The sequence below is a fragment of the Delphinapterus leucas genome, chromosome 6 (assembly GCF_059928025.1).
Source record: "Delphinapterus leucas isolate spDelLeu-1000000601 "Yukka" chromosome 6, BTC_Dleu_Yukka2, whole genome shotgun sequence".
Classification (NCBI taxonomy): domain Eukaryota; kingdom Metazoa; phylum Chordata; class Mammalia; order Artiodactyla; family Monodontidae; genus Delphinapterus; species Delphinapterus leucas.
In genome coordinates, this window is record NC_143134.1 from 93,515,459 (window position 1) to 93,543,366 (window position 27,908).

Genomic DNA, 27,908 nt, shown 5'->3' on the forward strand with positions numbered 1-27,908 from the left:
GTACATTGTTTGGCACATTGTAGGCGCTCAAATATTTGAGCGAAGATTGTGGCTCCTAACCCCTTCAATCTGGGGAGAGACTTCGGTACTGCCTTTACCTCTTATAACAAGGAGCAGAAAGTGAGCTGGTTAGAGCAAAGTAACAAAGTCCTTGGACTGTTTCTCTACCTGCATCCAGGAGGCAAACAATCACATTCTCCTCAGTCTTCTACACCCACCTGCAAACCACCCACACCCACAGAGAACAGCAGCAGAGTCATGATCAGAGAGCATATATATATACCAATGTCCTAAATCTGGGGGCCCTTCTTGTTAAAAATAAAAGAACTTCCTCTAAAAAAAATTCCATTCCAACGAATGGAATAACCATGGCTTAAGTGATTACTAAAAAATGGTACCCCCTGTATGAATGCAGAATATTCCTGCCCACCTACAGAGGGGTATGCAGATGACAACTCAAGACTTGATAACAAAGGCAGCCACAAACACACCAGAGTTCTGAAACAGTTCACTTTAACTTTATTGAAGTAACAGTAATAAAACCAGATGAGAGAAAGACATATTTTTGTAACTTTTTTAAAAACTACTCACCTTTCATGTTTGCTTCTTTGCTCCACTTAGGAGCGACATCCAGCAGTACGGCCTCGGCAAGTTCTCTTAACTGGTCGGGGGCTCAGTATCCTCATTTGTTAAGTGAGAGGGTTGAGCGCACCACTAAAATTTTTCAACTGTAGCATCCTGTAACTCTGTGATTTCAAAGTCATAAAAAGGCCTAAAAAAAAAATCCACTTTGTTTGATATGCCTATTATTCTATCAATCACCTGAATAGTTTTCAAAGGAACCTATTTTCTAGAATGGACTATAGCCAAGTATGTGGCACAGGGAAAGTTAAATGATAGATATGTTTGTGTTATGTTACAGAGATGCACAGAGAAAGCAATATCATACCAGTTATTCCAGGCAGACTGAAGACCTAAGTTCCAGTCCTACCTCCTCAAGCAGCTGCCCCCTCATAGTCAGGGCTATTCCTTAAAGATGTCAGGTATCTTTGAGAGGATGGAAAATGGAGGGCTGACGTCCTCCTGTCTCTACAATAAACTAGCCATCACCTTATTCAGCCCCATAGATAATCCAAACCTAAACCCTTCTTCCTCCCCACCAATCAACTCTGTCCTTCAGCATTAAAATTAATAATCTAAATATCGGGACTTCCCTGGCGGTCCAGTGGTTAAGACTCCACACTCCCAATGCAGGGGGCGCAGGTTCGATCCCTGGTCGGGGGACTAAATCCTGCAGGCCGCACGGCGTGGCCAAAAATAATAATAATAGTAGCAATAATAATAATCTGAATATCTGGTATTTGTTTTTAACAGTGAGCAACTTGCAGTGTATACACCTCCTTGAGAACAGTGGAAGATCAAAGAATTTTTCTTATAACCTGCAATCAGCTAACCCATCAAGAAACAAAACAAAGCTTCGACTGCCTATGGAGGAAGACTGTGCCCGGAGGGGGCGGTTCTAATAGCTAGTACAGAATTCTCTGATTAGCTTTTACACTTTGGGAAAACTTTAATATCCATACCTGAAGGCTTATTAGCCTGAAAATGTGGTAACAACCGAGAGAAATGTGTTTTCTTTCTGCTCTTACACAGCACTGTTTTGTAAATTCTTAGCCAGTGCTGCAAGGACCAGGGTAGACTATACCTGTGCAAAACTGCCCGTGTGCCTACACGTCCGTGAGGACGACTGGAAAAGAGTATTTCTAATAAGTCTAAGTAAAACTAAGGAAGTGAGCACTAAAGACGCTGCTGGGTTGGGATTTCTCCTCAACTGGTGCAAGCCTGGTTTGTTGGCTCCAGTGAAGAACCTAAGCGAGATGGGGAAGAGCCTGTCCCACAGCAGATGCCTTCAGTTCACTACTTTTCTGGAAGCTAATGCAATGGACTTCATTACAGACACCACATCCTGTTATTCCAACATCATCAGTTTTAATTTTTAGACCAGAGTCATGACCCAGTGTTTTGCTGTTAGACACTGTAAGACTGTAATAGGTATACTGTTGATTGCTTACATTTTACGGTTGCCGTGTCAGCCTCTGAAGGCCACAGGCTGCTGCCACGTCCTGTGAATGGCGTTCCTTCTGCTGAGCACCAGCAGTAGCACAGCACCAAGGCCTCAGTCGGGAAGGTCTACAGACCAGACATTCATGCACGGGGTGCCAATTCAGGCCTTAACCTTCCACGTGTATTTTCTGCTTGACCTGCAGAGGTGAGCAACCTTGTCAAAATGCTTTTCCTTTGGCATGGGAAACTGTGCTAATAACTATGCATTCTAGCTCTCTAAGAACACGTGGTTTAAATAAAATCCAGTGATTGTGGGCTTTTTCACATTTTTTAAGGGCAAAGCTACTAGGAATGTAGACAGGCAGAAACAATGGCATATTAGGCTCACAAATATTTCTAGAACTGCTTGCATTTTAAGATTACTGCCACCCCTGTCCTGACAGTAAGAGATTGGAAGCAATGAAGTGTTATTTAATTACCTGGATTTTTTACAGTTGGCTAACTAAATTACTTCATTTTTATGAAAATGATTATAACATAAATTAAGAACTCTTATAATGGATCACTAGTAGAAAACCATTTTGTACGAGCTCAGACCAACGACCATTTAGGTACAGGTAAATCCACAACAAATGGGAGCACTGTTTTGAAATCTTGCTAGACATCCTCTGGAAACACAACTCCAGAGTGAGAAGCAACCACTCCCAAACAAAACCAAACCAAAAACTAGTTTAGTTTGTTGCTGTCTGAATGAACTGGGGCTGAGAACAAAAAGAATAAAGTTTGCCTAGACGGGACCACAGAGACTGAGCTTATTTCTTACTATACAGTAGAAGGTACCATATTATCGCTTTGTATTTTATATATACTTAGCTAGGAAATACAGAATACCTGTTACCACATATCACATGCTAGTCCAGGAAGCCAGCCTGTGCATCAATGGGAACTCCCAAGCATTATTTTCCTATTTCAGTGCAAAGGAAGGTTCATAAACAACTTCTTTAAAAGTTCAGCTTTAATGACAAACATTTATTACATCAGTCTCTTCAAAATTAGATGTGAATAAACGATTTCAAACAGAGGTGCCACAGCGCCTTTTCAATACACTGTACTCAACATGCTGGGTCCCTGGGGATGCCCAGTGACGTACACATTGAAGCAATAATGTAAGTCTGTAAGCCACTGCTCCTGAACACCTCCACTCTTCAATGTCTGCAGAGAAAAACAAGAGTAATATGAGAGTGGTACCAAAACTGCTTCCTCATGGTTTTCTCCCCCACCCAAACAAGATCTCAAACAGTCCTTGCGACAGTATCCTCATCTATAAGTTATCAAATGAAATCTCACTGAAAAAAGGAACCTATTAATCAGGTATTATTACCACAGGTAGTTAAAATTCCTAGTTTCATCCTCAAGTATAAAGTGCTACCAGTTTCTTGTTGGGTCTCTTCCCTCCCACATTTGCTAGGGACTAATGAAATTTCTCCATTAACCACCCCTACACTCTGTACTTCCGCCCCTTCGCATTGTAGAATCTCGTAACATTCACTGAGAATAATGATTCAACAGGTCTCAATTCGTCATTCTTATAGAGATTGGCTGATTCTCCAACCTCGGAATGATCCAAGTTCTTAACTTTTCTTCCCTTCTACTATTTCTGAATTCTGCATCCTCTTCCATTACTGAGAAAATTCAGAATACATCTTTTGTTATATGTAGGTATAAGCTCTATTACTCTGAAGTATTATTACATATACCAATTAATAACCCCCTCCAATCAAAGGCCTATACAAAAAAACCTCACTTTAACTCTCCCAAACCAAAAACACCAAGGGAATCCTTAATACACAGAACTGCCCGCCCCAGGTGAACACAGAGAACCAACCATTAGACAAAGCTGAAGCCTGCAACTTCCAACTTCTTCCGCCTCTCCAGTGAACTAAGTGACTAGAAATAGGCCTTAGTTTATTCCTGCTAAATTTCCTTAATGACAGCTAACATTTGTTGGGTGCTTAGTAACTATCAGTTACAGTGTAAACCTTACGTGGACGATCTCATTTAATGGTCAACAAAACCCAACAATGTTGCTATTATTCCCATTTCTACAGCTAGGAAAACAAAGCTCAGGTAAAAAAAAAAACAAACCCCACACAACGTGCCAAATTATCACAGTTAAGCAATAGAATCTGTATCACAAAACAGGTAGGAGTGACTCTGATGCCTGTACTTTTTCCAACTAAGCTGCCTGCCACCTTAATTCAGTTTGAGTATTTTACGGTTTTTAGTACTGATTCTGCAATCAAAGTCACCCCGCTGGTTAAGTGACAGTCAGTTACTAGACGGCAGGGGAAGCCCTAAGAAATCACCACACTGGGCTTAATTCCAGGAGTCCGTCAACGCACAGAAACACTGGCCTCCCAAGAGCACCTCCATGCCCATGAATCTAGTATGAAAGTACAAAGCCCTTGCTCCATGTTTCTTACTGTGATATTCTTGATGATCTGCTGCACCAAGATGGCATTGGTCAACATGTGAGTCCTGAGGGGTGCGTGCTGCAGCAGCAGGCGAAGCAGCTGGCCCACAACAGGCAGCTCCTCAGGTCCAGCTCTGCTCACCCGCAGGCTCTGCAGCATCAACCTGAGCACTCGAGGCAGGAGTGCCAGGATGGAGACACAGACGCCCCACAGCTTGTCCCTACAAAACAGAAATGAGTCAGCGAACCAACGCATACAGGAAAAGTGCCCTTTCCATACTTCCCAAGACTGAAAATGTCCTTTTAAGAAACGCGGTGTTTTCTGATAAAACCCCAGAAACCAAAACTAATAAGAACTGGGTTTCATCAGAGCTAAAAAAGCAAATGCAGTGAAGCATCAGCTGCTTTCCCCTATTTTACAGGTTTCAGGAAGCCTAGCAACCAGCGTTTCCCTGGGCTTAACAAGACATTCTTGAAGCCCTAGTGATCATACTTAACACAGAATTCACCACAGAATGATCTATACATGCGTACTATTCTCTACCAGTGGACATTATTCAACTGTCTATTACACAACACCAAATGTCAAAAGAGTAAGAATGTCCCAATGGCAAAAAGGGAAGAAAAGAACTTCATGAAACTCTAAGCCTCTGACCTGGATTATGAGTCTCTTCAATGTGTCAGAACAGGGCAGCTTTCCAGAGAAAGATGTGCTCACAAGGAACCAAAGGGATTTGAGAAAACAGCCAGTAAGGGAACTATTACAGGCCAGAGATGGTAAATAAATCCAAATTTCAGTGAGCATCATTCTTTCAGTATCTTTATACAACAGGAACAAAAATGTTTTATGATAGAGGTAAGTGGCCTAACCACATTCTAGAAGTGTGTCAATTAAATGGAGCAATATCCTTTTGGAGGAAAAGTTCACTGGCTGCTAAAGGCTCTGACCTTAGCCTGTTACAATTTCTCTACCAAGAGTGCATAATCCTCCCAGTCCCAAGTCTTTCTAAGAAAGCCTACCTCCAGACCTTTCACCATCTGACCCCCCTCCCAACTCCACATACAGCAATTGCATCAAAGGTAGATACCAAATCCATTAAGCCAAACAGATCCTCTTATTTGAAGAGACTTTATTCAGCCTGTGGACTCATGCACAGCCAGGTTAGGACAGCCATGTGCAAGGAGGAAAGAGAAAGCCAGACTGTAGACATAGCTAATGAGGAGGCAAAGGCACAGAGATTAAAGACCACAAAACTTAGAAGAAAAAAGAATAGAGGAAGCTGCTTTGGTTCCTGCTGGGTTTCAAATTCCTACCTCCACAATTCCTACCCCTTGGGTTTTCTTTTTAATAAGTTACTACTGTACTGATCCAATATATTCACTCTCTACTTGAACTTCAGTGGATTTCAAATAACTGTGGATCAAAACTGCTAAAAGAGCTTATGGATTCTACATTACACCAAATACAAGTATACTGAATGGGTGAGTAAAGTTTAGAATTCCACCTTCACACACCACAATTAAAGAAAACTGTCAGGCCAAAAAGAAGAGAGACCTGGGTACCATGAACGATGTAAGCAATACCATTTGAAGAGCCATTCTTAGGGTTTTCTAAGAGTTGTCATGCACAGAAATAACTGTACCAACTCTATATAAATTGTTATGAAGCTGAGATTTTAAGGTCAACATAAAGCAATGGTTCTAAACCACTCTAAAGGAACTGATGAAAGTCCAATATTTCACAGATAATTTTCAGGAGTTCCACTAACTCTGCAAACTTCTGATGTATTCTGGTCAGATAATACCAACCAACCCCCCTCCACTCCCCAAACACAGGGAAATACAGATAATATACTTTAAAAAACAAAACAAAAATACAGCCAAGCTCAAAAGCCAGAATGGGTGATATCTCTAGGGGCCAGAAACTATGCCAGAACTCACGAAGATACACAGGAGCACAAAACTGGATATGGGATTTGGGGGCTGGGTATTCAACAGCCAACAATGTTGGAAGCTGAGGCTTCAGCCCCAGGTATGGAAAGCAGGGAGCTAGAACTGGGCTCCCTGCACAGAGCTGGAAGCCAGGAAAATGCAAATGTGAAACTGCCCCATGGGGAGGTGTCCACAACCTCCACAAACTCTCACAAAAGATGCATTCAGAGAAAGTTATACAATCCAAAACATGAGCTTGTTTGTTCAGCCCCACTAGAGACAACCTCCAGAGCCCCACCTGCTCCCCAAAATGAGAGAATTCCCACACCAGAGAGAGAGAGAGCAAACAGAACAAACTGACAAGACCTTTAACACCAATAAAGCAAGAATGACAAAGAGCCGAGTAAAAACTCAAAATAGATGAAAGAGAAAACAATAGCTGATACAATAAAAACTCAATAGAAGGATTAAACAAAAGAATCAGAATGAGAAACTCCCTATGTTTAAAAGGAGTTTTTAGGGGAGAAAAGAAACAGTGGGGAAGATAACAGAAATAAAAACACAGCTGAAGAAAAAACATTAAGTCTTCAGATTAAAGGAGTACACTAAGTCTCAAGCAGGATAAATAACAACAAACCTATACTAGGATACACCCTGATTTGCAATGCAACAAAGAGAAAACAGTGAAACCATAGAAAAGAATAGATTACTAACCTAGGGGCAGGACAGAAATAAAGACGCAGACCTACTAGAGAATGGACTTGAGGGCGCAGGGAGGGGGAAGGGTAAGCTGTGACAAAGTGAGAGAGTGGCATGGACATACATACACTACCAAATGTAAAACAGCTAGTGGGAAGCAGCCGCATAGCACAGGGAGATCATAGCACAGGGAGATCAGCTCGGTGCTTTGTGACCACCTAGAGGGGTGAGATAGGGAGGGTGGGAGGGAGGGAGATGCAAGAGGGAAGAGATATGGGGATATATGTACACATATAGCTGATTCACTTTGTTATAAAGCAGAAACCAACACACCATTGTAAAGCAATTATACTCCAATAAAGATGTTAAAAAAAAAAAAAGAATAGATTACTACCTACGAACCAAAAGGGCTAAGTTGAACAGCAGATCTTTCATTACTAACAATGAATCCAGAAGACAACAGAATAGTTTCTTCAAAGTACAGTGGCCACTCAAATGTGAAAACCTCAAATTGGTCAAGCCCGATTTTTTGGTCAGCACTTGTGAAATCAAAAGCTCCCAGTAGTTTGACTGGCACTCTCATTATTTGTAATCTCACAAACACCTTCTCTAGGAGGGTAGGAGCAGCCCAAAAGGGAAACTTAATTACCTAAGACTCTGACTGCCAACACTTCTTTGTGACTAATGTCATCCTGAGAGATGCATATCAAACTCAATACACAGTACAAAACACTTTTAAAAACAGAATTTTACAGAGGCAAAATGTATTAAATACAGTGAATTTTGTTCAGTCCAACCATATAAAATCAAAGCAGGATGTTTTTCTATAAGAAACTAAAAAAGATCTTTGAAACTTCTTATCAGAGTATATCACAAATGGGCTACATTTCAAGTGACAGGAAATGACAAACAGCAATATACATATTTCATAAATAAAATTTTTAGAACCCCGAGAAGTTCCTTGCTATTTACAAAGCCTTTTCTTGAACTATCAGGCCCGAAAGTGTGATGATGGTAAGAAAAGCACCATCAAATCTACGCTTGTTTATGTGTAAATTTTACAGGATATTAACAGTGAAATGTACAAAGTTTTAAATACACACACTTAATGGAAAAAATCCAAATGTCTGTTGACAGTAAAATGGATAAGTTACAGTACATTCATATAACAGAATATTACAGAGCAGGGGTACAAGACCACAGCCAATCCAGCTCACAGCCTGTATTTGTAAACAGAATTTTACTGGAACACAGCTACACCCATTCTTTTATGTATCATCTAATGCTGCTTTCACATGACCAGGGCAGTGCTGAGTAGTTCTGACAAGAGACGTTATGGTTTGAAAAACCTAAAATATTCACTGACTCCTTACAGAAAGAAGTTTGCTGACTCCTGGTATAGAGAAACAAAAATGAATGAAATACATCTTCGAATCAACATGAGTACTCTCACAAATGATGATGAAAATCAAGTCACAAAAAATACATATAGTATAATTCCTCTTATATATCAAATTCTTAAAATATGCAAAACAAAAATGAAACTGCTTATAAATGCACATAAAATTTTTAAATAAAAAGGTAAGGAAGTGACTAACACAGAAGTGATCTCTGGGGATGTAGAAGAGAAATGTAACTGTGGAGAAAGTGTGCTGACGATGTTCTATTTCTGAACCGGGAGGTCGGTTAAACAGGTGTTCAGTTTATACTCTAAACTACTGAAATGTTTTATACAATCATATGTATATTTTGGTGACATTTAAAAGCTCAAAAAAGGCAAATGTCAAAATGTGATAGAATGATTTTTATTTTCTTATATTTGCTCATCTGTTAGATTTTTAAAAAACCTTCTGCAATGAATTGTTAACAGCATACCAATGAGAACATAAGCATGAGAACACTCTGAAAATTAAAGTGAAATCTTCTATACTATCCTAGAAGCTTTAGTCTAAAAATTATATAGGAGCAAAAGTACTAATTAAAAACACTAGCATCTTAGAACAATTTCCTTAAACCCAAGAATTTAAAAATCCATGCTGGCAGGCTTCCCTGGTGGCGCAGTGGTTGAAAGTCTCCCTGCCGATGCAGGGGACACGGGTTCGTGCCCCGGTCCGGGAGGATCCCACATGCCGCAGAGCAGCTAGGCCCGTGAGCCATGGCTGCTGAGCCTGTGCGTCCGGAGCCTGTGCTCCGCAACGGGAGAGGCCACAACAGTGAGGGGCCCGCGTACCGCCAAAAAAAAAAAAAAAAAAAAAAAAAAATCCATGCTGGCTAGTTCTAATGAAGCCCAAAACAAAATACAAAGGCTTGTACTAATAGTAAGCTCATCTTTCTAAAAGTAGAATTTTTTTTCTTGCCAGATCTATAGCAAAGTTAATAAGGAAAGCTCTCAGGAAACTTTCTAATGCCATCTAACTTTTCAAATTTGTAGCTTAAAGGAAAAAAAAAAAAACTAAGACTGCTCACCATCACAAAGGGGATTCATAAAAGAACAAAGAAAAGCTAGCTAGGTTTATACAAACTCTAAAAGAGAATTAGATTTTGGAAATATCTCTTACAGATTGAATGACTGACCGACTGCCTGACTGATTGAGGGGAGTTGAACAAGTAGGAAAAAAATTAAAGTTTAAGAATACAAAAACTATTACCTCTTTCTTAGATGTTCTGCTTCTCCTTTCTCTAAAGTGAGCAGAAAATAAAGAAGACTGTAGCAACAAGAAGCCAGAAATGGCAGCAGCGTCTCACTAAGTACACACGTATGATCCAGGAGCTTACAGATAACACCCAAAACACAGCCCACCGTGCTGTCAGGAATTACAGTCAACCCAACCTAGGCAGAGAAAAATGAGATTAATGACCTCTTCACAACAGCCCCTCTCCCCAGAATAAAACCAAACACCACTATCTGGAGAGTTAACCTTCCATCACTACTGGTGGAAACTTGTATATACATAATACATGCCATGCCACCAACCACACCTTAAGATCCTGTTTTCCTTTGAGAATTTAGTTGCTACGTTAAATGACTCTGAAAATACGCAAACTCAAGAAATACTATTAACCCAATCCACTGCCTCCCCTTCATGACAAAGTCTCCTAAAATTTTCTAGACGTTACAATTTCTACTGATGGACAGAAATACTATTATTTAAAAGGATTATTTCATACATCCAAAGAAGATCGTGATACCAGCAATCACATTTACATGATCTTCAGATTATTCAGACCAGTAAGCTCTAATATCTGGCACCACCCCCACCCCAGATAATTAAATGTACAAACCACAGTTCCTTTTTCAATTATCCTTCCCCTGCCCTTTGATTTAACCAGTCATTCAGACATAACTAAGGAAAATACCTATAATGGAGTAAGATAATACTATACTTACACTTGACTGCTTCACTGTCCCAAAACCCAGATAAGGGACATCATGGTATGCTAACTCACCTGGACTCTACTGTATAAATTGTCATTAAGGTGGACTCTAACTTGTAACTGCATGTATATACATGGTTTAAATCTCCTGCAAACTACTGCTGAGTTATCTTAAACTCTGTAGGTTCTGAGGTCTTAACCTTTATCCAGGCTGTCTGAAAAAAGTGGCCAGATCAACACTGGAATGTTGATCTTTTACTAGAATAGTGAATGTAGTCAAAGGGCATAAATTTCTGGAGTGGAAGTAAAAAAAAAAGAAAAGAAAAAAGATGGGGATCTTTGGAGACACAGTGTATAAGGATTAGAAGTTTGATAGCAGGGAGAAAAGAGAGTACTGAGGATTCAAAGCGGTAATCTTCCAACTCGAGGGAAGTAAAGAAAAGGCGGTGTAGATATGCCTGTAAAATTATCCAAACAAGTGAGAATCCCCAGAAGATAAAAGTTTTGGAGTCTCCCCTCACATCATTATAGTAAAAGCCAAAGGGCAAAGTGTAAATGTTGGAGGAAGTTAAAAGCAAAACCTAGGCATACCTAATGAGAATTTAATGCCAATGGGAACGAGAGACACCCACTGGCCAAAAGACAAGTCAGTTTCATGGCTGAGCTCACGGCTTCCAGTGACCAGGCCTTGAGCCTGTGAGGTGACATCCCTACTTTACACCCCAAACCTTCTGGGTGGAAACTGAACCCCAGTACAGATGCTGGATTCCCAACACAATGACACCTGGCACATGTTAACTAAAGCATTTTAAGTCAGAAGGACCTGAGGTGTAAGAGGTCTTTCATTGCTCAGATATAAAAGTAAGGTCCTGGCAAAGAGGAGATTTTCCCAAGGTCACAGAATTAATTAGTAACAGCCAGGAAAAACACCAAGGTTTCTCAGTTCTCACCTCAGCATAATGAAATTATTAAGCTTAGACTTCTGGACACTCACTCTCTCCTTGGTTATGGCAAACTCAATCTTAACCAATGCTATGCTTTTGTGTAACAGAAAAAAATTTTAAGTATATTTACCAAATGCTTACTGATGGCACTTTGCAGGATGTCAAAGCTTTGGCTTCGGGCAGGGATAACCAATAAATTGTGACAAACTGTCTGTCAGAAAAGGAGAAAAGCAATACCAAATCAGAACATTTTAAGTCAGAAACAAGTTCAGTAGTTTTTTAAAAAATCTACTTGCTCTATATATTAAAAGGAAACTTAACAAAAAGTGACTTAAAGGTACAGATGTCAAACAATCAAGCCTCATATAAATGGTCCAGTTTTCCAAATAATTCATTTATTAAACATTTACTGAGCACTGAGCTAGGCCTATTAGGTGCTATGCATAGGAATGAAAGAAGAGAAACTCTTCTGTCTCACAGCCCTCAAGGAGCTTACAATCTACCAAGGCAGAGACTACATTTCTATTAAGTAAGTGCTACAATAGGAGATCTCAGTGACATGAACAAAGGGCAGACAAAAGCCTTTCTCCCATTTGGTGGAAAAATGTAACACTGAAAAAACTTATAATTCAGAAAATACCAATACCATGTTCAAATTAATTATAATACTGCCTCTTATTCCCTAAAGGTAAAAGGAAAATAGTCTATAGGAAAAGAAGAAAAATATGAGTGAGATGGGAATCAAATCTCTAGTATTTTTCATTTTCTAAGTTCTCAAGAAAACAAGAAGAGGGAAGGACAGCATCAAGTCCTTCAAAGAATCACAACACAACTCCAGAAGCTGATGGAATTCAGTACCAAAAATCAAGTATGCAGAAAAATCCCACGGAAAGACAAAGATAAGACTGGTGGAAAGAATATCACTCTAGGAAGAGAATGAATAGTCAAGATAAATTCAAGAGGACTGTCCTCAAAAAATCAACAGCTCTATGCATTATGTCGCTATAAAACCTCTTGTAGAGTGACCACCCAGAGTTTTCACATGGCAATTGTCTTATCTTTTTTTTTTTTTTTTTTGCGGTACGCAGGCCTCTCACTGTTGTGGCCACTCCCGTTGCGGAGCACAGGCTCCGGACGCGCAGGCCGAGCGGCCATGGCTCACGGGCCCAGCCGCTCCGCGGCACGTGGGATCCTCCCGGACCGGGGCCGTCCCCTGCATTGGCAGGCGGATTCTCAACCACTGCGCCACCAGGGGAGCCCACAATTGTCTTATCTTTTAAACCTATAGGTAACAACGGAAACAACATATTTCCAATGCCATCTTTCTACTTCGAAATGAGTGTAATGAATATTTTCACTCATAAATGATAAATCATATTTGAAAGGTCCATTCAATAATAAACGATCATTCAATCCCTTCCCTTCTGCCTCCCCTCCCCTTCCTGAACAATTCAGTTCTAAAGACACTGCATGAGGCGAAGCTAGACATCACCACTAGAGTGGGTGGGAGAGCTTCAGTGGCCCAGAGCAGGCTACCCATTGACAAATGGAGGCACACTGTCCCCAAGAGTTGGAGTTCAAATGTGATAAGGAAGATGCCTGCATGGGAAAGGGGTGGCGCCAAAAGGAGACTGATTACAGGCAAAGTAACTGATGAAGTAGGTAAATATATTAAGCAAAATGGAAGTCAGGTTTCCCACCATCAGAAAAGGCAGGTACAAGAGAAAAGGAGACAGCTAGAATGAACCCAGGGGTGTTGTGTTCCTGATTTCTGTTCACTGATAGGGCACGGGAACAGCAACAGCTAATAGCAATGACCACACTTAAGAGTCCAGAAGTTGGTTTCTAAAATCCATTCTCCACTTAAAGGAAAACTGGGCTTCTTAAAGAAATACCTGATTGCAGGGCGGGAACAGGGAAAATACAACATGAATCTGTAACAATTTGTGGTACAAGAAAGTAAGGAAGTAAGCTGACCCTTGAACAATGTAGGGGGGAGTGGGTAGGGGTGCCGACACTCCATGCAATCGAAAATCTGCATATATCACTTCATAGTCGGCCCTCCATATCTGAGGTTCCTCGTATCTGCAGATTCAACCAACCATGCGTCATGTAGTACTGTAGTATTTACTACTGAAATAAATCTCCAAATAAGTGCGCCTGCAGAGTTCAAACCTATGTTGTTCAAGGGTCAACTGTACTCCGAGAAAAATGAGGATGTATCAAAAGAACAAAGAAGCCAGCTTTCAGGAGGTAACCATGGCAAACATGAGAGTATCAAAATTAATAAGGATAGTAAGGAATTTTAACCCACTGGAAAATACAGGAAACCATACTAACAAAAATAAATAAATGAATAAATTCGAAGACCAAAAAGGAATGGGATATTTACATTGTTTCAAAGTATCTCCTCATAAAATATTATTAATAACTAAGAGGAAGAAGTAAAAAGTGGAGAACGTGGACAGATACCACTTACTCAAGTGATCAAAGTGAACGTCTAATGGGACAAATCAAAACCACGCACCACCTGACAGGATGCAATCAGAAAACCACAGCATCACTCATGTCATATTCCTGCCAAATTTGTATAACCTGATCTAACCATGAGAAAATAAATTAAACCTGAATTGAGAGAAATTTTACAAAATAACCGTCCTGTGTTCTTCAAAAGTGTCAACGTCAACGAAAGACAAGGAAAGACTGAGGAACTATTCCAGATTTTGAAAAAGACTAAACAGACATTACAACTAAATGCAATGAATCATTTCAGATGGATCCTTTAAAGTACATTATTGGGACAACTGGCAAAACACGAGTAAAGTCTGAGGATTAGATGACAGTAATATACTAATGTTAATTTCCTGATTCTGATGGCTATATTGTGTTTACATAATGGAATGGTCTTGTTTAAGACAAATACAGGCATACCCCAGATATTGTGGGTTCGGTTCCAGACCACTGCGATAACATAAATATAGCAATAAAGCAAATATCACAATAAAGCAAGTCACACAAATTTTTTTGGTTTCCCAGTGCATATAAAAGATATGTTTATACTACACTGTAGTCCATTTCATGTACAAGAGCGTTGTCTATAAAAACAATGTACATATCTTAATTTTACAATATTCCACTGCTAATAAATGCTAACCATCATCTGAGCCTTCAGTGAGTCATAATCTTTGTGACAGTGCAGGGTCCTGCTTTGATGGTGATGGCTGCTGACTGATCAGGGTGGTGACTATTGAAGGCTGAGGTGGCTGTGGACATTTCTTTTAAAATAAGACAACAATAAAATTTGCCACATAGATTGACTCTTCCTTCCAACAGCACTTTACCCAAAATGGAACTTCTTTCAAAATTGAAGTCAATCTTCTCAAGCCCTGTCACTGCTCTATCAACTAAGTTTATGTAATATTCTAAATCCTTTGCTGTCATTTCAACAATCTTCACATCTTCACCAGGAGTAGATTCCATCTCAAGAAACTACGTTCTCTGCTTATCCATTAGAAGCAACTCCTCATCCATTAAAAGTTTTATCATGAGATATCTACAATAAAAGTCACACCTTCAGGCTCCACTTCTAATTCTAGTTCTCCTGCTATTTCCACCACAGCTGCAGTTATTTCCTCTAATGAAGTCTTGAATACCCTCAAAATCATGAGGGTTGGGATCAACTTCTTCCAAACTCCTCTTAATGCTGATATTCTGACCTCTTGCCATGAATCACGAATGATTTTTTTTTTTTTTTTTTTACGAATGATCTTAATGGCATCTAGAATGATGAATCCTTTCCAGAAAGTTTCCAATTTACTTTGCTCAGATACGTCAGAGGAATCACTATCTATGGCAGCTATAGCTTTACAAAACGTGTTTCTTATATAATACGACTTGAAGGTCTAAAAGACTCCTTGATCCATGGACTGCAGAATGGATGTGTGTGAGCAGGCATGAAAAAAACAATAATCTCATTGTACATCTCCATGAGAGTTCTAGGGTGACCAGGTGCATTGTCATGAGTAGTAATATTTTGAAAGTAATCTTTTTTTCTGTGCAGAAGGTATCAAGAGTGGGCTTAAAATCATCAGTAGACCATGTTGTAAACAGATGTGCTGTCATCCAGGCTTCGTTGTTTCATTTACAGAACACAAGCAGAGAAGATTTAGCATAATTCCTTTTTTTTTTAACTGTTTTTTTTTCTGCTCACTTCTCTTTTTCAAAATAATTTATTTATATTTTATTTTTGGCTGCGTTGGGTCTTCGTTGCTGCGCACAGGCTTTCTCTAATTGCAGCGAACAGGGGCTACTCTTCACTGCGGTGTGCGGGCTTCTCATTGCGGTGGCTTCTCTTGTCGCAGAGCACAGGCTCTAGAATGCAGGCTCAGTAGTTGTGGCATATGGGCTTCGTTGCTCCGCGGCATGTGGGATCTTCCTGGACCAGGGCTCGAACCCATGTCCCCTGCATTGGCAGGCGGATTCTTAACCACTGCACCACCAGAGAAGTCCATAATTCTTAAGGGCGCTAGGATTTTCAGAACGGTAAATGAGGGTTGGCTTCAATTTAAAGTTACCAGCTGCATTAGCCCCTAACAAGTCAGCATGACCTTTGAAGCTTCGAAACCAGGCACTGACTTCTCCTCTCTAGCTATGAAAGTCCTAGATGGCAACTTCTTCCAATATAAAGCTGTTTTGTCTGCACTGAAAACCTGCTGTTTAGTGTAGCCACCTTCAATAATATCTTAGCTAGATCTTCTGGATAATTGGCTGCAACTTCTCCATCAGCTGCTTCATCTTGCACTTTTTTGTGTGTGTGTGTGTGGTACGCGGGCCTCACTTTTGTGGCCTCTCCCCTTGCGGAGCACAGGCTCCGGACGGGCAGGCTCAGCGGCCATGGCTCACAGGCCCAGCCACTCCGCAGCATGCGGGATCCTCCCGGACCAGGGCATGAACCCGTGTCCCCTGCATCGGCAGGCGGACTCTCAACCACTGCACCACCAGGGAAGCCCCATCTTGCACTTTTAATGTTATGCAGACAGCTCTTTTCCTTAAACCTCATGAACCAACCTCGGCTACCTTCAAACTTTTCTTCTGCAGCTTCCTCATCTCTCTCAGCCTTCACAGAATCAAAGAGAGTTAGGGCTTTGCTATAGATTTGGCTTAAGGGAATGTTGTAGGTGGTCTGATATTCTATCCAAACCACTCAAACTTTCTCCATGTCATCAATAAGGCTGTTTCACTTTCTTATCATTCCTGTGTTCACTAAAATAGCACTTTTAATTTCAAGAACTTTTCTTTTGCATTCACAATTTGGCTAACTGGCAGAAAGGTCTAGTTTTCAGCCTATCCTGGCTTTAAACATGCCTTCCTCACTAAGCTTATAATCATTTCTAACTTTTGATTTAAAGTAAGAGTTGTGCAACTCTTCCTTTCACTCGAACACACCTATAGGCCATTGTAGGGTTATTAATTGGCCTAATGGCAGTACTGTTGTGTCTCAGGGAACAGGGAGAGAGATGAGGGACGGCTGGTTGGTGGAGCAGTCAGAAGACACACATTTATTAAGTTCACCGTCTCATGTGGGCATGGTTCGTGATGCCCCAAAACAATTACAATAGTAATGTCAAAGATCACTGATCACAGATCACCATAAAAAATACAGTAACAATGAAAAAGTTTGAAATATTGCAAATATTACCAAAATGTGACACAGAGACATGAAGTGTACAGATGCTGTTGGAAACACGAACACCAACAGACATCCTCGATGCAGGGTTGCCATAAATCTTCAGTTTGTAAAAAACAGAGTATCTGCAAAGTGCTTTAAAACAAAGTATGCCTGTATGCTGAAGTATGAGGTATGGGCACTCTGTCAAATAGTCTAAGAAAATAGTTCTTTGTCCTGCAGTTATAATTTTTCTCTAAGTTTGAAAATGCTTCAAAATAAAAGTAAATAAAAATATAAACACATAGATGTATACACACACATAAACATACACAAATACAGGCAATCCTCACTTCTGCAATTACAGTGTTAACAAAAACTTGCACACTTCAGAACCCTGACCTCACACTGCACAATTCCAGAACAGGCATGCTAATTTAATACAATGTGGAAATTAAGGGTTTTTTAAAAATATAAAACTTCATTTTTCTTAAGAAGGTTTTGTACATTTAATTTCTACATTGAAGTATTTTCTACCTAATTTTACCAGGAAATAAACAGAAATGTCATGCACCTAACACTTTTTATAAAATCATTTTATTGCTATATTAAAATGTTAAAAAGAGCAAGTAAAAGAAAGAAATTATAATTATTAAAATACTAAAATTCAGATTTAGAGATTCTTTCACTTCCCAATAAAATTACATCACGGAATATATTTACAGAATGAAAATTTCCATATACTCACACTACAAAACAGGGCTCAACTGTTCTAAGAAAGTGTCGTCAAATTTACCTTTGGCAGATTACATTTTACCTTTCCCCTGTTGGCCATGTCTCAACTATTATCAATGAATAATAAAAACGGTAAGAAAGAGATAGACAACCTGCCTCTATTCTGGGGCTCTTTCCTTACCCCAGTATTTCTTTACATACATGCTTTGTGGGGGGAACAAACTCACTTCAACCAAGCTGCCTCTAAAGACCACCCAAGGGTTCCCTAGTATTGGAAGCATGTTTGTGTTCAGAGTCCTTTTGTGCCCCACTTGCTTTTTCCTATTATCCCAACTGCTTAATTACCATGGCTTTGTAAAAGATATTTGATAGTACAAGCCCTCTGGCTTTATTTTCATTCAACACTTTCTTGTTATTCTTGTTCGTCTGTATTTCAATATAAATTTTAGAATCACCTTTTCAATTTCCACAAAACCATTTGCTCTAATTTTGATCTGGATTACACTGAATCTGTACTATAGATTAATTTAGAGAGAGCTATTATTTGTACAATATTGGAGTCTCCCAATCCATGAACATTATATATCCCTGCATGTATTTAGGTCATCTTTAATATCTCTCAGTAATGTTTTATGGTTTCCAATGTTTTCAGAGGTCCTCAGCAATTGTTTCGTGAAATTCTCCTTTAATCTATATTCATGTTATGTATGTGTGTGTCCCCATTACTAAGGTACAGCCTTTAAGAGTCTGCAATGAGGGGCTCCCCTGGTGGTGCAGTGGTTAAGAATCCGCCTACCAATGCAGGGGACACGGGTCCAATCCCTGGTCCGGGAAGATCCCATATGCCGCAGAGCAACTAAGCCCGTGTGCCACGACTACTTAGTCTACTCTCTAGAGCCACAACTACTGAAGCCCGAGTGCCTAGAGCCCGTGCTCCACAACAAGAGAAGCCACCGCAATGAGAAGCCCGTGCACCACAACAAAGAGTAGCCCCCGCTCGCTGCAACTAGAGAAAGCCCACACACAGCAACGAAGACCCAATGCAGCCAAAAATAAATAAATAAAATTAAAAGAAAAAAAAGAGTCTGCAATGAGAGCTTATGTGTACACTGAAGACCCAACCCACTTCCAGGCCAGCAACTTAAACTAATCATTGTTTCCTTAGGACCATGAGTCACAGAGGTTACTGGCTTAGCTTTTAAGCCCCTCTGCTTTTGCAGCTTAAGAATCTGGGAAATGCTGGAGGGGATCAGGCCCCTCAGAGGCCTCTTGAGTCTCCTATTTTCTCAATTCAGCTCAGCAAGATGGTCAAAAGGTTGAATGGATTCTCTGTCCTCCAAGAGGGGCCATTTGACAAAGCCAAATTCTTATCCTTTTTGCCTGAGAGACAGCTCCAGTCTCCTCAGATATGTTGATGAATAAAAAGCTGTACATGCGCAAGGTGATGAAATTCCACATGGCCAAAGAAGCAGCAGAGTTGTGAGCAAAAGAATTCCCAAAGCTCAAACAGGGAAGAAAGATGTTTGAGTTCTAACCAGCCAGCATGGAGTGTCTCCATAGAACAACCAGGTCATTCAGATGATACTCAGAAAGAGAACCTATTAATAGTAGGGCTAAATTAGCACTAGGGCAGGAGTTAGCAAACTTTTTCTATAAAAGGCCAAAGAGTAAATATTTTAGGCTTTGAAGGTCACATACAGATTCTGCCACATATTCTTGGGTTTTTTTCTGTTTTAACAACTGTCAAAAAAAATGTAAACAGGGACTTCCCTGTCCAGTGGGTAAGACTCCACACTCCTAATGCAGGAGGCCTGGGTTCAATCCCTGGTCAGGGAACTAGATCCTGCATGCACGCCACGACTAAGGGTTCGCCTGCCACAACTAAGAAGTCCACATGCCGCAACTAAAAAAGATCCTGCATGCCACAACTAAGACCCGGCACAGCCTAAATAAATAAATATTAAAAAAAAAAAAAAAAAGTAAACCTTGCTCTTAGCTCAAGGATGGCACAAAAATAGGGCCACCAAGATTTGGCCTACAGGGCTGTAGTTTGCTGATCCTTGCTTTAGTAAAGGTTACTTGCTCTAATAAACCACCCCAACAAAATTTAAAAACAAGACACTAAAGGATAAAGGTGATAACTCAAGTAACTTGACTGCCTGCCAGAACAAAGCAAAACACTCTTTAAAAAACAACAAAATCCACCACATAAAATTTCCATTGTCCAATATACACTCAAAAACTACTAGACATGCTAAAAACACGAAAATGTGCCACATAACCAGGGGAAAAAGCAATCAAAAGAGATGACAGAATTAGCAGGCAAGAACTTTAAAACAACTATTATAAATATATTCAAGTAGTTAAAGAAAAATGAATGTAAGAGAAACAGAAGATGAACCAAAAAAGTTGAGATTAAACAACCCATTATCAGACACAGACCTACTAGAGAATGGACTTGAGGATATGGAGGGGGGAAGGGTAAGTTGGGACAAAGTGAGAGAGTGGCATGGACATATATACACTACTAAATGTAAAACAGATAGCTAGTGGGAAGCAGCCGCATAGCACAGGGAGATCAGCTCAGTGCTTTGTGACCACCTAGAGGGGTGGGATAGGGAGGGTGGGAGGGAGACGACACAAGAGGGAAGAGATATGGGAACATATGTATATGTATAACTGATTCACTTTGTTATAAAGCAGAAACACACCATTATAAAGCAGTTATACTCCAATAAATATGTTAAAAAAGAACCATTATCTAAAATTTAAAATTCATTGGGTGGTCTTTGTTCACAGCTCACATGGTCATCTCTGTAGAAAATCTGAAACAATCAATTATAGCAAGGTTGCAGAACACAGCATTAATATATAAAAGTCAAACCGCTTCCCTAAATATCAGCAATGAACAAATGGAATTTGAAATTAAAAACATAATACGATTTACATTAGCACCCCCAAAATGAAATATTTAGGTATAAATCTAATAAAATATATATATGGTCTTATATGAAGAAAACTAAAAAACTCTGATGAACAAAATCAAAGAACTAAATAAATGGAGGATATTCCATGTTCATGGATAGGAAGACTCAATATTGTCAAGTTGTCAGTTCTTCCCAACATGATCTATACATTCAACATAAATCCAACCAAAATCTTACCAAGTCATCTTGTGGAGATCCATAAACTGATTCTAAAGTTTACACAAAGGGGCAAAAGATCCAGAACAGCCAATATATATTGAAGGAGAAGAACAATTTGAAGGACTGACACTAACCAATTTCAAAAATTACTATAAAGCTACAGTAATCAAAATAGTGTGCTACTGGCAAAAGGATAAATAAATACATGGAACAGAAAGAGACCCACATAGTCAACTGATCTTTGACAATGGAGCAAAAGATTGTCTTTTCAACAAATGGTGCTGTAATAACTGGACAACCATATGAAAAAAAAATGAATCTAGACACAGACCTTCAACCCTTCACAAAAATTAACTCAAAATGTATCCCAACAGACCTAAATGTAAAACACAAAACTATAAAACTCTTAGAAGATAACACAGGAGGAAAAATGTAGATGACCCTGAGTATGATGACTTTTTAGATACAACACTAAAGGCACAATGCATGAATGAAATAACCGATAAGTTGGATGTCATTAAAATTAAAAACTTTTGTTTTGTGAAAGACAATGTCAAGAGCCTGAAAGGATAAGCTACAGAGTAGGAAAAAATCCAAAATATTCAAAGAACTCTTAAAATCCAACAATAAGAAAATAACCTAATTTTAAAATCAGCCAAAGACCATAACAGACACCTCACCAAAGAAGACACATGACAAATAAGCATATGAAAAAACATTCCACATCACATGTTATCAGGGAAATGCAAATTAAAACAATTATGAGATACCACTACACACCTATTAGAATGACCAAAATCTGGAAGACTGACAATACCAAATACTAGCAAGGATGTGGGGCATTTACTGCTGGTGGAAATACAAAATGGTACAGCACTTTGGAAATATGTTTGGTGGTTTTTTACAATATTAAATACACTCTTACCATATGATCCAGCAACTGCTCTCCTTAGTATTTAACCAAAGGAGTTGAAACCTTATGTCTACACAAAAACCTACACACAGATATTTATAGCAGCTTTATTCACAACTGCCAAAATCTGAAAGTAATCAAGATGTCCTTCAGTAGGTAAATGGATAAACTGATATAACCAGACAATGGAATATTATTCAGTGCTAAAAGGAAATAAGCTATGAAGTCATGAAAACACATGGAGGAAGCTTAAATAAATATTACTAAGTGAAAGAAATTATTTGACTAAGCAAATAATTCCTCCTGCTATCTTCCTAACATCATTCAAATGTATTTTGTAAATTATACTCTTCCTGGAATTATTAAAATAATCTAATTCTGATTCTAGTTACAGCTGTCACTTAATCTATTCCTGATAAATTGTCACACTTGTAACTTTGTTCTTTTTCTCGGTTTAAAATTGCACAATGTTAGTGAAATGTTTAGACAAGTAACCTTATGAAGGAAGAAGTGTAGGTTAAAATAAATGTAACATTATATAATTTTGTGTTGTCTCTGCAAATAGTTTAAAAATAAAAGAGAACAAAATTACTCATTTGACATTTCAAAGCACTGAAAAAAGGTATTAATATAATCAAACTGCTGGAAAAAAATGTGATAAAAGGAAAAATCTCTAAAACTTATAAAAAAAAGCATGTAGAGAAAAAAAACACACATTACATACAGAGAAACAAAAATAAGAATAACCTCACACGTCATTACACACTACATTATGGCATGAAGCAGTACAGTATAGAAGGCAGGTTGTATTAACTTGAAGAGCAAATGGTTAAAAACATAAGAGGCAAAGCTAACATGACAAAAGTGGAGATAAAAATGGAATGATTAAAAATACTGAAACTATGAAAAAAAATACTCAAACTATGAAAAACAATCAATCATGATATCTGATTACAATGGAATGCTACATAGCAATGAAAAAGAATGAACAACTGCTTACACATTAACATGGGTATCTTAGTATACTGAATGAAAAAATGGAAATTACTAAAAAATATTTCACTTTTAAAAAGTTCAATGACATGTAAGACTAAACAATATGGTTTGGAATTACATGCTAATATGGTAAAACTATAAAGGAGCAAGAGCATGATAAAATTTAAGACAGTGTTACTCTAAAGGGACAGGGGAAAAGCACATAGGAGTTCCAAAAATAATGAAAAACATTCTATTTCTTAAACTAGATTAATGTTTTATTATTATCCTTCAGAACTTAGTTAAAAAATAACTTTTAAAACCATTCAAAATTTTATAAATCACAAATAAAATTAACCTTAAAACCTTTCATTGGCTCTGGAATAGACATCTCCATTTGGAAACAGTATCTCTGTCTAGAGATTCCTTTTCCCTTTGTGATCTTTCCCTGTTAATTACTATTTCCATCATTAACGGCAATGTCATACAATTCTTTCAGAAGAAATGATCGCAAATATACTAAGTGTGGGACTTCCCTGGTGGCACGGTGGTTAAGAATCCGCCTGCCAATGCAGCGGACAGGGGTTCGAGCCCTGGTCCAGGAAGATCCCACATGCCGCAGAGCAACTAAGCCTGTGCGCCACAACTACTGAGCCTGCGCTCTAGAGCCCACGAGCCACTACTGAGCCTGCGTGCCACAACTACTGAAGCCCGTGTGCCTTGAGCCCATGCTCCGCAACAAGAGAAGCCACCGCAATGAGAAGCCTGTGCACTGCAGCAAAGAGCAGCCCCCGCTTGCCACAACCAGAGAAAGCCCACGCACAGCAACAAAGACCCGATGCAGCCAAAAGTAAATAAGTAAATAAATATTAAGAAAGTTAAAAAAATATATATATATACTAAGTGAAAACTGTGTGATCCAAATCAGTGTACAGAGTTATGTTATTTCTATAAAAGGAGAAAACCAAAAGAATACATGTAATCATTTGTGACGACACAGAAGTTACCTAAAAGAATACATTTAGATGAGCTATCACCTAACACCGGTCAGAATGGCCATCATCAAAAGACCTAGAAACGATAAATGCTGGAGAGGATGTGAAGGAAACCCTTACACACTGTCGGTGGGAATGTAAATTGGCACAGCCACTATGGAGAACAATATGAGGGTTCCTCAAAAAACTAAAAACAGAACTACCATATGACCCAGCAATACCACTCCTGGGCACATAGCTGGAGAAAGCCATAATTCAAAAAGATACATGCACCCCAATGTTCACTGCAGCACTATTTACAATAGCCAGGACACGGAAGCAACCTAAATGTCCATCAACAGAGGAATGGATAAAGAAGATGTGGTACATGTATACAATGGAATATTACTTAACCATAAAAAGGAACAAAATAGTGCCACTTACACAGACATGGATAGACCTAGAGACTGTCATACAGAGTGAAGTAAGTCAGAAAAACAAATGTATAATATTGCTTTATGTGGAATCTAGAAAAATGGTACAGATGAACTTATTGGCAAAGCAGAAACAAAGACATGGATGTAGAGAACAAACTTAGGGATACCAAGGTGGGGAGGGAAGGTGGGATGAATTGGGAGATTGGGATTGACATATATACACTACTGTGTATAAACTAGATAACTAATGAGAACCTACTGTATAGCACGGGGAACTCTACTTAATGCTCTGTGGTGACCTAAACGGGAAGGAAATCTAAAAAAGAGGGGATACATGTATACGTATAACTGATTCACTTTACTGTACAGCAGAAACTAACACAACAGTGTAAAGCAACTATACTCCAATAAAAATTAAGAAAAAAAAAGACTACATTTAGAAACTAGGGAGGGAAAACAGATGGCTGGGAGATAGGGAATGGAGGAACACTTTTTACTATTATCCTTCTATTCTTCTAAATTGTACTTTGTGATAATACTCCAAAAAAAAAAATTAGAAAAATAAATTTTTATACTAAGGCTGTCAAAAACTATATATTTCAAGTAATTTCACATGAAGAGGCCAACTTAAATATGGCAAATTTTATCCAAAATAAAACTGAAATCTTCATTTAAGAACTTCAAAAACTAAAACCAAAACTTTCAGATTTTTCCTAATGTATGTCTTAACATTTCAAAGACAGCAACCTTGAAGTTCAATACATGTTCTTGCCAAATGTACACTCAGAAATATAACTGATCACATTTTCATGACAATTGTGTCTTGGCTTTACACAGATAATTTAATTGTCAGAGGAAGATTAATGGAGTTGTCCAAGTTACCAAACTAGACACTAACAAATCTATGCCGGGAATCTGGGGCCCACTTATCCCCATACAATGGTTTTTCCAATACAGCATGATACAGTTGAAAAACATTAGAAACAGTCTGTCCTACAAAACAACTACCAATACGACTGTTGGCAAAACTAAACTTCCCAATGTAGTTTTTTTCTGTTTGTTTGTTTGTTTGCGGTACGCGGGCCTCTCACTGTTGTGGCCTCTCCTGTTGCGGAGCACAGCCTCCGGACGCACAGGCTCAGTGGCCAGGGCTCACGGGCCTAGCCGCTCCACGGCATGTGAGATCTTCCCGGACCGGGCACAAACCCGTGTCCCCTGCATCGGCAGGCAGACTCTCAACCACTGCGCCACCAGGGAAGCCCCCCCAATGTAGTATTCAAGGCCTCAATCTCAGTCTTTCTTAGCTCTCTTCACTTACTATGGATTAATATAAAATTTCAGATATTAAATAATTAGGTTGGTTACCCAATTCATTATTTTTCACTTTTTAAAATCCACTATTTTTTGAGAGCCTATATATGTTCATATATATAGGCACCAGGGTAATAAAAAGAACAAAGTGTCATTGGCATGACTTAAGTACTGTGATCAGAGTCAAACAAAACCATGAGAGAAATGTGTTAAACATCTACAAAAGGTATAGCCCTAAGGGACAGGAAGAAAATGAAGAGTATTCAGGAACAGAATGAAAGAAGTAGTAAATAGATCAGTTGATTTTAATAAAATCAATTGGTATAGCAACAAAATAGATGTAGGTTCTAGAGACTACCTTGTTGAGAACACTGACAAAGCAGTTAAAAAAAAAAAAAAAAAGGCTTATGGCCTAGCAATTAGGAGTTACAAGAAAAGAATATATAGTCAGTGTCCTAACCAAAAACCTTCTGAATCATTAAAAAAAAATTGGCCAGCAGAGAACGTAACCTCAGAATTTGCAAGGTTCAAACCAAAATTATTTGGGATGACACAATGACATTCCTACTGGGCAAGTACCTTTCCAATGCAAAGAAACAAACTGAAGAAATAAACAGAAATTAACTAATAGATACATGTTTTTAGAGACTCAAATCCTTAGTATTAACAGTTAGGATGTTTTTACATATTTAGTTTACATATTTGTAACACAGAAGACAATTTTGACTATTAGGGTAAAAGGTCAGCCCTGTAATTCCAATTTAAAACATATCAATAATTAATTTAGACTTGTGGTTTTAATTTGAATTTCACTACAAACAGTACCGAAACTTAAAGATATTAAGATTTATCAAACTTATATAAATTTATTAGATATTTAAGATTTACTGTAACATTTGTGAAGGTTTGTCAAAAAACTGAACTACTTGACGAATAGTGATTAAGTTATTTAAACAGTTTTAAATAGTTTGTAAAAGGAATAAAATATAATCAAAGTCTCCCTTTAAATTTACTATATTTATCTAAAAGATATTCTTAAAACCAAAGGAAATGCCGAATAATCTTTTCTGATTAGAAAAACCCACCTTCAGGATACCAAATCCTACCCTAACTCTTATTCATCCTTCAATACCTAAGTCAAATTCTTCCTTTTCTATGTAGCCTTTCCTCTTTTCCATAGATGGATCCATCCTTTCTTCCCTATGCTAGACAAGAGAAAATAAATTTGTCTCTATCGTTCAAACTGCTAATTTATTCTATTGTATTGGCATAACTTATAATGAAAATACTTTTAGAAACATACATCTTCTATCCAAGGATCACAAGCACTTTCAGAACATGGATTGTGTTTTATACTACTCTGAATCTCTGAAAGTATCTTACACAAGGCAACCCTGACATACAGCAACTGTTGGTGGTTGATTAACTGAATTCTAATAATTATGAGTTTCTTTTAAAATGGACAATTACCTCTGTTACGTCCCAATGGTGTAAAAATTGATCCAAGTCAGTAAGGTAAAGCAGCACAGGGGAAAGCTGTGTCTGGATGACATGAGGAACTCCTCGAAGGCTCTGAAGCCAAGTCAGCTCCTCTTTTGAAAACCCTAATTTGGGTATAAAGAAAGCCAATAAATAAATAAATCACAAGGCAAGTGACTTCTTTTTTTTTTGCGGTACGCGGGCCTCTCACTGTTGTGGCCTCTCCCGTTGCGGAGCACAGGCTCCGGACGCACAGGCTCAGCGGCCATGGCTCACGGGCCTAGCCGCTCCACAGCACGTGGGATCTTCCTGGACCGGGGCACAAACCCGTGTCCCCTGCACCGGCAGGCAGACTCTCAACCACTGCACCACCAGGGAAGCCCGTGACATTCTTTATTAATTTTTTAAAAACAGATGACATGTATCTTCAAGTTAAATTCTTCTTTAAGCTACCTTGTCTCCTCTGAATTTCTGTATTTCATGTGTAGTATTTTTAAAAATAAAATGCTAGCAATGTAATGTAGTAAAATTCATATAATTATGTTCACAAAGGATGTAACCTGACTCAATCTGTAATATAGCAAGAAACAGGTTTTACCCCTAATACTGGGGGCATTACCACCTTTACTTAAATAAAGGTGCCTGTGAAAGGCATCATCGTTCTAATTAATGGTAGGTTTAAAAAAGCTATTGAACAAGTAAAATAATATACTCATTCATACATATACCAAACTCTATATTCTCTTACATAATAGCCCTTCAAATGTTTTAAAACTACTCCATCCC

At 38.7% G+C, this 27,908-nt stretch overlaps 2 protein-coding genes across 4 annotated transcripts in view; one reads left to right on the forward strand and one right to left on the reverse strand.

Annotated features, from left to right (window-relative positions):
- The window catches only part of INVS (inversin), a 136,630-nt gene extending 133,762 nt beyond the window's left edge, over positions 1 to 2,868 (forward strand). The window contains exon 17 of the mRNA XM_022600295.3: positions 1,375 to 2,868. Coding sequence (XP_022456003.1) covers positions 1,375 to 1,523 — 149 coding nt within the window. The 3' untranslated portion in view covers positions 1,524 to 2,868. The remainder of the gene's footprint in view (positions 1 to 1,374) is intronic.
- Positions 345 to 27,908, reverse strand: part of TEX10 (testis expressed 10) — a 58,627-nt gene continuing 31,063 nt past the window's right edge. The window contains exons 9-13 of one of the 3 annotated variants that reach the window (XM_089913453.1): positions 27,114 to 27,247; positions 11,618 to 11,698; positions 9,817 to 9,998; positions 4,548 to 4,758; positions 345 to 3,276 (exon numbers count right to left, since the gene is read on the reverse strand). In XM_089913453.1, the coding sequence (XP_089769579.1) occupies positions 3,163 to 3,276; positions 4,548 to 4,758; positions 9,817 to 9,998; positions 11,618 to 11,698; positions 27,114 to 27,247 (722 nt within the window). In that variant the 3' untranslated portion in view covers positions 345 to 3,162. The remainder of the gene's footprint in view (positions 3,277 to 4,547; positions 4,759 to 9,816; positions 9,999 to 11,617; positions 11,699 to 27,113; positions 27,248 to 27,908) is intronic. The other 2 variants (XM_089913452.1, XM_022600297.3) reach the window with 2 other exon arrangements.